At 55.5% G+C, this 9,003-nt stretch overlaps 1 protein-coding gene across 1 annotated transcript; it reads right to left on the bottom strand.

The window, feature by feature from the left end:
* Window positions 1-1,899: 1,899 nt before the first annotated feature.
* ADRA2A (adrenoceptor alpha 2A) lies at window positions 1,900-5,313 on the bottom strand. The gene has a single exon (XM_058841939.1). The coding sequence runs from the start codon at window positions 5,084-5,086 to the stop codon at window positions 3,752-3,754; it is 1,335 nt and encodes a 444-aa protein (XP_058697922.1). The 5' UTR covers window positions 5,087-5,313; the 3' UTR covers window positions 1,900-3,751.
* Window positions 5,314-9,003: the final 3,690 nt, after the last annotated feature.

Below are 9,003 nucleotides of genomic sequence, written 5' to 3'. Positions count from 1 at the left end.
TAAAGGAGCAATCTCAACAGACTTTGGACTTTTCCAAAGAACAGGGAATGTTAAGAAACAAAACAAAGAGCTTCAAAAGCTGGTGAAATCTGCACAGGCAGTGAGGCCACTACCCAACCCAGAGGGAACCTTCCCCTGAGCAAGGGGATGCAGGGTGGGACTGGGGGTACTTACGGCATAAGAAGGCTGATGGACGTTGTCTGAAATCCACCAAGGCTCCTCTGGGTCTGGGAAACTCATTTTGTGTGAGCAGAGTGACTCAGGCCAAGTCCCTCCCTCACTGGAAAGAGGCTCCTCTATGTGACCAGCTCCTTGGCCCCCTGAGAACGTGGACCAAAAGCCCATGGAAACAAATACATGAGTAGTTCTGAGGGGATCAGGGACAAGCCCTGGGCAGGCAGCCACAGGTCTCTGCAAGGACAACCCTGCTGCTCATGCAGCTCTCCCCAGAAGCATTTTAGGACATTTGCTACACCAGACCAACTCACCTGAGCCCCTCCTGCACATCTCTTTGTCACCTTTGTGTCCTCCTCAGGGGTCCCCACACACGGGGTGGTGTGCAGGGTCACCCCACAGAGCAAAGTGGTGGAGAAACATCTCCCAGGGTAGAGCTGGCAGTGGTATCTCTGCCTGGTGTTTGCTGCCCCAGCCTGGCTGGGGAGACAGGTCCTCCTCCCTCCCCTCACACCATTAACCTTTCAGCCCCAAAATAAAAGGTTTTAAAAAAACAATCAAAGTTCATTACATCCCTTAATGCATCATTTGCAAGGGAACGACCTGGAAGCGATGATGGGGAAGGAGTCAGGGAAGGGAAGAGCCTCAGTCTCCCAACCCCAAACCCACCAAAATACTCTACTGTCCACACTAGAGATTTGGCAGCAAGGACAACTGACAGCCAGAGGGGTGGAGCAAGTGCAGTCAATGGCTCTGGATCACCTCGTGTCCCAGGATTCTCCCACAGGATCTGCTTTGTAAAGCCCTCCAAGGCCATCAGCCAAGACCAGAGTGGGGACAGGACACTCTACCCAAACCAAGTTGCCCTGGCCTGCAAAGGCCACCATGAAGTGAGCAAGATGTTCATCTCTGGGCCACCATCAGGTGGCCTACACCCAGCAGTGATGCTGCCTGCACACCCTGGCCCCCCACCACCTTGCCAAGCACCTCCAGCTGCAGCCCCAGAGCACGGGCAGAGTGGGGCCACTGGACCAGCAGCTCCCAGCAGGGGCTCTGGTCATTCATTTTCTCACCAGCTCCACATTCGGTGGGAGAATGTTCCCCCATCACCTCCTTCAGGGAGGGACTCGGCAGCACTGGTGGAAGGGCAAGCAAGCTGTGGCTCCTGGGGGCTGGACACCACTCAGGTGCACACTCCTGCAGCTGTCACAAAATGCTGCCTTCCAGCCTGTTTCTAATTTGCAAAGTGATTATTAAAAACCCTCACAATAGCTTGCAAACGCCAGGCCAGGCAGGCGTCCCCAGCAGCAGTGGCAGGCTGCACTCCAGGCTGCAGATCACACCCTCAAACCCTACGTTCTTTTCTTTGACAAACACATGAACAGCCTTACTGTGGCACAAAGAGGAGGGGGTGGAAATACCCAAGAAACAGCAAGGACTCATTTGTTATTATGCCACTGCACAGTGAACAGAGCCATTGTTCCTACCTGGGCTAACAATCCCTTTCAGGAAACATGAGTGCTTTTCCCAGTGTGTTCTTCAAAAAATGGCAAGACCAAAGCTACCAGCAGATCGGTGACCACTTCAGAAAATAAAATACAGTAAAGTAAAATAAAACAGCTACCATTATTCAGAGGATTTTCACACTTGATCTGTAAACGCTCTTTTATTTAATAAAAATAATCATCCATTATAGCAACTTCTGCTTGTGGATTGTTGTTTGTCTTTTTTTACATTAAAGCACAGTTTATTTGCTTTCCTCACCTCTTGAGGATTCAGTTCTGAAAATGCAAGTGAATGTAAACACTGCTCTCCAGGTCCCAAGATGCACCCAGGGACACTTGGAGTTAATTAGAAAGTCAAAAGAGAGAGCAAAATCAACAAAACACTTCCCAAAAGTAATAACGTATTTTTAAAGTCTGTTCCTGTGTACCACACAACTCCAGAGAAGGCAAATTTATTTATACATTCAATGTATACAAACTTTGCTTTCTCCAAACCATTTCTGTGACTTGTCAGCATTTGATAAAGCCGTTTTTCTAACAAGAAAAGACCTGCAGACTCATTTATTTACTGTGATAAATCAAAAGTTTTTCCTATAAATGTTCTCCAGAAATTTATTCATGGCACAAGGATGTTAGATTTGTTCAGTCCATTTTTGTTTTTGTTTTTTTAGCACAAAGAGCTGAAAGCCATTTCAGGAAAGAGTGTAAAAGCAGTATTAACTCTCTCTCCTGCTCCAATCTCACAATATTTACATTTTAATTTTAAAAAAAAGGTTAATTACACTATAAAATAATGGCGAAACTGGAAGTTAAGTTTCCCATTTCAGAGTTTTGCCTTGTATAAGACTGAAAGAGGGATGCTTCCCTATTTCCTAGGAAAGGTGAGACTGGCAGGTTAAAAACCGAACTCTTTCTTAATTGAGAAAGACAAATGGCCACTGTGCACAAACCCCTTCCTCTCTGCAGGTAATCCTGCAGGAGTTAAACCACCACAAATGAGCACAGATGAGATAATGTGATATGCAGAGCCCTGCTGTTTGCTTTGAAACGTTACCTATTTACAGTTGAGGTGGAGGAAGCAAGTGAGCATCGAACACATTTCAGTGCTGCAGAGTGGTATAATATCAAACAAGATTAACTCGTGGGGAGCTTGGCAGGGTCCCAAGGCTCACGTTGCAAGGGAGACAGTCTCTGTTGCCTGGGACATCCCTGCCTGCACAGCAAAGCCACCGCTCCGTCGGGCTCTGCTCTCATGAGTAACGAGATGGCAGTTGCCATCTCAGCTGTGTTGTGTCACAGACAACACAGAAATTAAACAGAAACAACAAAAATAGCCAGTCTGGTGAGGTCTGTGATCCTAAGCTTTACAGCCAAAACAAAACAAAAAACAACAACCAAAAAAAAAAAAGACAGGAATTTGGGAATTTTGGTAATATTATCAAAATGTCAGGTAGGGGGATGGCTCTAGTTGTTCAATGGTTTTGAGTGAGGGGCTTTGCAGGGGGTAGGAAAAGAAAGACTTTTAAAGTATCAAAGATAATTAAAGCATTCACAGTTTCAAAGCTGCTTGCCTTACAAAAATTAAGACATTCAAATTCAAGAATACAATACTGTATTTTACAAGGGGGTCCAAATTCATTACATATACAACAGGGGGGAAAAAAGACACAACAAAATTAAAAAGCCAACACCTCTGGTGTGGCATACTCCCTCTTTGTTATTCATCTCGCAGAGCTGCACGATGCTTGCCTTTAAAGAGTCAAACTGAGTAGTCATGAGAATATCCACTGAGAGACCCTGGCAAAAGGAAAAAAAACCAACAAACCTAACAAAATAAACCAAGCAAGTCAAAGGCCATCCTCCCCTGGCAAGCCGAATGCCACAGCTCGGACCTCCACTTGCCTGCTGCTGCTCCTCACTGCTGCTGCCCGGTGCTCCCACAGGCTCATCTCAGGTTTCAAAAGCTTCCTGCTCACGAGCTGAAGGAAACCATCCCATGCAAGCACAGCCCGAGAGACACACTTTACACTCCTACAAAGTCTTGGTTAGTCCTCCCGGTAGCAAAGGGTCCTTCAAACACTCCTTTTCCTCTCTATCCTGCAGAGGATCCTTTTGAAGGCCCGTCTGAAGTCATGGTTGAAAATGGTATAGATAACGGGGTTCAAGGAGCTATTGCAGTAACCGAACCAGAAGAAGAATTTGAAGAGGGTGTCAGGCACGGAGCAGCTCTCGCAGACGGCCGTCAGCGTGTAGGTGAAGAAGAAGGGGAACCAGCAGATGACAAAGACGCCGATCACCACTGCAAGCACAAAGGTGAAGCGCTTCTCCCGGTTCTGCCTGCCTCTCCAGCGGGACCCTTTGGTGTTCCTCTCCTCCTCTGTCTTCCTGGGCAAACTGTCCCCGGGCTTAATTTGGCTCAGCTTAGTCTTGGTCTTTCCTCTCGATGGTTTCTCTGATTTCTTACACTGGTTGTTCTCCTGGTGCTCGGAGGAAGAGGTCTCCTCCATGTCTATGCCATTGACCTCTCCCTCTTGCCCACCACTGCCTCCTGCTGCCTTCTCCCCGTTGAGCTGTGCTGTGGCCGGCAGCTCCTCCTTGTCAGTCAAGCCATTCTGCTTCTTCTCAGGGCGCTCTGCCCGCTTGTTCGGCGGAACCCTTGTTCTCCTCTTGGCTATCTGGTAGATGCGCATGTAGACCAGGATCATGATGAGGCACGGGGCAAAGAAGGAGCCGATGCTAGAAGAGATGATGTACCACTTCTCATCATTGATCTTGCACCCTGCCACCCCCTGGTCAGCCTGCTGCCCGCTCTTCTTCTCGATGGAGATGAGTGGTGGGAAGGAGATGACAGCTGAGATGACCCAGACGATGAAGATGATGCATTTGATGCGTCGCGGGGTACGCTTGAGGTTGTACTCGATGGCTTGTGTGATGGACCAGTACCGGTCCAGGCTGATGGCACAGAGGTGCACGATGGAGGAGGTGCAGAACAGCACATCCAAGGCCAGGTAGATCTCACACCAGACTTTACCGAAGTACCAGTACCCCATCACCTCATTTGCCAGCGAGAAGGGGATGACCAGCGTGGCCACCAGGATGTCAGCTGAGGCTAAGGAGACCAGGAAGAGGTTCTGGGGGGCTTTGAGCGCCCGGCTGGTGAAGACAGCAATGATGACCAGGACGTTGCCAAAGACGGTGAAGAGCATGAGCAAGCCGGCCAGGCTGATGAGAGTGATGGTGGTGTGCAGAGGGTACGGCGTGCCCCAGCCCGGCCCGGCCCCGCTGTCGTTGAAGGTCCCATTGGTGCCGGGAGGGGGGTAGCCCTCCTCCTCCTCCAGCTGCCGCTGGTACTCCATGGAGGAGAAGAAGTGGCCCCTCTCCGTGAACGGGCGCTCCAGGTTAAACATCAACCCCGGCTGCGCGGACACCCCCGCCCTTCGCCCCGGCTCCACCCGCGCCGCGCCCGGCTCCGTGCGCGGCTCCTCCGCGTCCTACTGTGCGGCCGGCCGGGGCGGAGCGGCGCGCCGGGGGCCGGGGGGCTGCGGGCGGGCTCGGCGCATGCTGGGCGCTGCCGCCGGGACCCCCGAGCGCCGGGCGGAGCGGGGCCGAGGCTGGAGCTGCAGCCGGCCGCGGCTGCTCTGCCTCGCTCGCCGCCGAGCAGCTTTATAGCCCCGGATCGGGCCGGGGCTGCCGCGTCAGCCCCACGTGGGGAGCTGCCCCCGGTGCGCGCACACGCACACACAGACACAGACACAGACAGAGACGCACATGGACGGGCAGACACACACGGACACTCAGAGCCCCACTCGGGCAGACACACACGGACACACAGAGCCCCACTCGGGCAGACACACACGGACACTCAGAGCCCCACTCGGGCAGACACACACGGACACACAGAGCCCCACTCGGGCAGACACACACGGACACTCAGAGCCCCACTCGGGCAGACACACACGGACACTCAGAGCCCCACTCGGGCAGACACACACGGACACACGGAGCCCCACTCGCGCACCGCTGCGCCGGCACGGACACGCGTCCCCCGCACACCTCCCTGGCTCGGCTCTCACGCCCGCTCCGCGCACACACCGCACCCGCCCGCACTGCCCGTGTTTGCACAGCCGCTCGCTCCCCGGCACCTCCGCGCACACACCCGCACCCACCGTCACGCCGTCCCCATCCCACGGTCTCGCCCAGCCCGGCTCTCCGCCCCGCCCAGAGCGACGAGCGGCCCCGCGGAGCGAGCCCCATTGTCCCCGGGGATGGGCGTGCGAGGGGCGGCTGGAGGCGACAACCGTGCTGCCGCTGCGCAGCATCCGCGGGCCGGCCGAGGGTGCAGAAAGCCAGGCTGCGAGGGAGTGAAAGCTGCCGCCCCGTTCCGCGTGTGCGCCGGGGGACGGACGGGCTCCACTCCGGCTGACGGGGGGGCGGCCGTGCTCGCTGGGAGCCCCGAGGGCAGCGCTTTCCCCACGGCCCGCCGTGTCAGCCAGGGAGGGCTGAGCTGCCGGCCCCGCGCACGGACGGTCCCCGCGGGGATGGAGGGAGCCGAACACGGACGGTCCCCGCGGGGAGGGAGGGAGCCGAGCACGGATGGTCCCCGCGGGGAGGGAAGGAAGGGAGCCGAGCACGGACGGTCCCCGCGGGGAGGGAAGGAAGGGAGCCGAGCACGGACGGTCCCCGCGGGGAGGGAGGGAGCCGAGCACGGACGGTCCCCACGGGGAGGGAGGGAGCCGAGCACGGACGGTCCCCGCGGGGAGGGAAGGGAGGGAGCCGAGCACGGACGGTCCCCGCGGGGAGGGAGGGAGGGAGGGAGGGAGCCGAGCACGGACGGTCCCCGCGGGGAGGGAAGGAAGGGAGCCGAGCACGGACGGTCCCCGCGGGGAGGGAAGGAAGGGAGCCGAGCACGGACGGTCCCCGCGGGGAGGGAAGGAAGGGAGCCGAGCACGGACGGTCCCCGCGGGGAGGGAAGGAAGGGAGCCGAGCACGGACGGTCCCCGCGGGGAGGGAAGGGAGGGAGCCGAGCACGGACGGTCCCCACGGGGAGGGAGCCGAGCACGGACGGTCCCCGCGGAGCGGGCGCTGCCGGCGGGGCGGGCGGCGGCCCCGGGCAGCGCGGGGGGGCAGTGGCACCTGGCGGCCGCGGCGCCTCACTGCACCCGCCGGGCCGAGCGGCGTCCCCCCGCTGCGGCATCCCCCCGACGGCCGAGGGGAGGACAGGCGGCAGAGCAGCCGGGGCTGGGACAGCCCCGCCGACCGAGGCCGGCTCAGCCCCGCTGTACGGGCACCCACGGCGGCCCCACGCCACAGCACAGGCTCAGCAAACTCGCTCCTGGCAGCCCCCCAGGGGCAGCAGGCCTGGGCAGACAGCTGCCCCACAGGGTGCCCCACACCTGGAAAGCCTCCCCAGACACTCCCCGGCAGCACCGGGACTGGCATCGCCCACCTCCGTGGCTGCAGCAGCAGTGTGGGAGCTCTGTAACAGCGAAGGAACAATAGTGACGCTCCAGGTATCCCACCCAGCCCCGATGCTGCCAGCTCTCAGCACGGACAGATCACTCACCCGCAGAGCACACGGTCTCCAGCCCCGATCATCTCTTTTCCCTCGTTTTCAGATGGTTCCAGTGATGCTCACTTGGTGCTCCAGATTCAGGCTGCTCTCAATTGCCGTGCTGAATGCTAGGGCCAATGAACTGATTTCCTCTGCAAGAGGAAAGCCTTCAGGGAGGAAGGCCTGTCATCTTTGTCCCTGTGCCACACACCGTGTTATAAGCCAGGCCCAGGAGCAGTGACGCCCAAGAGAGGGAACAGGAATGGGAGATACAGGGTCTGGGAGCCAGAGAGCACAGCCTCTGGGACTGGCACAGGGCTGAGTGAGGGAAAATGAGGGGGAATCCCATTGCCTGGGCAAGTGAGTGCAGGGCCCACTGCACTGATGTGTCTGGGAAAAGGAAAAAATGCAGAGAATAACTTAAAACCTGTAAATTGAACCCAAGATGACTGACATTCCCACAGGAAAGATCTCTGTCTCGGAGTAAATGTGACGTATAACCACAGCCTTCTCTGCAAGCATGAGAGGACTAAGTCACCCCAGTCTATGGCAAGGCCAAGTGAGAGGGGGTCGAGGATATGCTGGACTCTGCAAACACCTCCGGCCTTCTGCTGTTTGCAGGAGACTGCTGTGCTCTGCAGGATGCCTGCTCTGCCTGGTACAGGGTCTTCCTCAGATAAGGAGTCTTCATCACTCTTGGAAGAAGCCTCCTTGGTCAGTGCTTGGGTGGAAAGACACAGAGGGGGAAAGGTGCTGCATGATCAACCCCTTCTGGGATCAGTTTGATCCCAGGACTCAGTGTTCACTAAGGCCACCACGGACTGTCTGAGACGCTTTGCTCAGACCTGGGATGGTGCCTTTCTGGAAACAACCTGCCTTCCCCCCATGCTCTCTGCATTCCCCAGCACAGTCAGAATGCTGACTTAAATGACAAAGTATGACCAGCTGCCCTGATTGTCTGTTTCTTTTTGTAGCTAGACACCCTCAGTCTGCCTGAAGCTAAACACAGCCAACAACGTTGCTCCTGATCCACTGCATGGCAAAAGCAGCTTTGATCAGTTCAGCTTGCTGGGACAAAGAGCTCAAGGGGAACATGAGGCCAAAGACCTGAAGAAAAGGGTTTGTCCCAGAAACACCACTAGAAAGAGAGCTCTCTGCAAGTGTTGAACAGCTGGGATAGCATTGTGTTCCTCTCAGAGAGGGAGAAAACCTGCCTCATCAAAGGCACTTTCCTCTCATTGCCACCATTGTTGTGTGTGTGACATCTCTGTGATTTTATTGACACCAGTAGTGCTCAGCGCTGTCTGCAAAGTGACTCAGTAATGCTAAATCTCCCCTTGATTTTCTCTGCAGGTTATCTCATGGCTCTGCTCAATTGTTGAGATGAAAGCTGGTCAGAAACTACAAAGGCTGGCAAGTACCCTGAAGATCTCACATGACAACCCATGGCACACCTTGACCTACAGGACAGCTGTCTTTACAAGTCTATACCATGCTTGATGATAATCTGTAATACTCATAAAACCTTAACCCCCAGATTCCTGGGATTAGGCAAGAAACCTGACTTTTTAGCCCTTGGAAGGCTGTAGAGAAAAGTTTCACAGCGACAAAAAACAGCTAGAAAAGAACATTTCTATACCAATTCCCTGGCGTTTGCATCCAGACGCTCAATTTTTGCATGCGTGCTGCTGACAGCGTTAATATGAGTAATAAGACTCTGCAGATCAAACTCAGTAGACAAGCGCCTGACAAGACAGCCCAGAAAACAACCTG

Source organism: Poecile atricapillus, chromosome 6 (genome assembly GCF_030490865.1).
Source record: "Poecile atricapillus isolate bPoeAtr1 chromosome 6, bPoeAtr1.hap1, whole genome shotgun sequence".
NCBI classification, from domain to species: Eukaryota; Metazoa; Chordata; class Aves; order Passeriformes; family Paridae; genus Poecile; species Poecile atricapillus.
This window is presented reverse-complemented; position numbering and strand designations above follow the sequence as displayed.

Bases quoted from the DNA above. Each gene is read 5' to 3' on its own strand.
- ADRA2A (XM_058841939.1), bottom strand. From the start codon at position 5,086: ATGTTTAACCTGGAGCGCCCGTTCACGGAGAGGGGCCACTTCTTCTCC.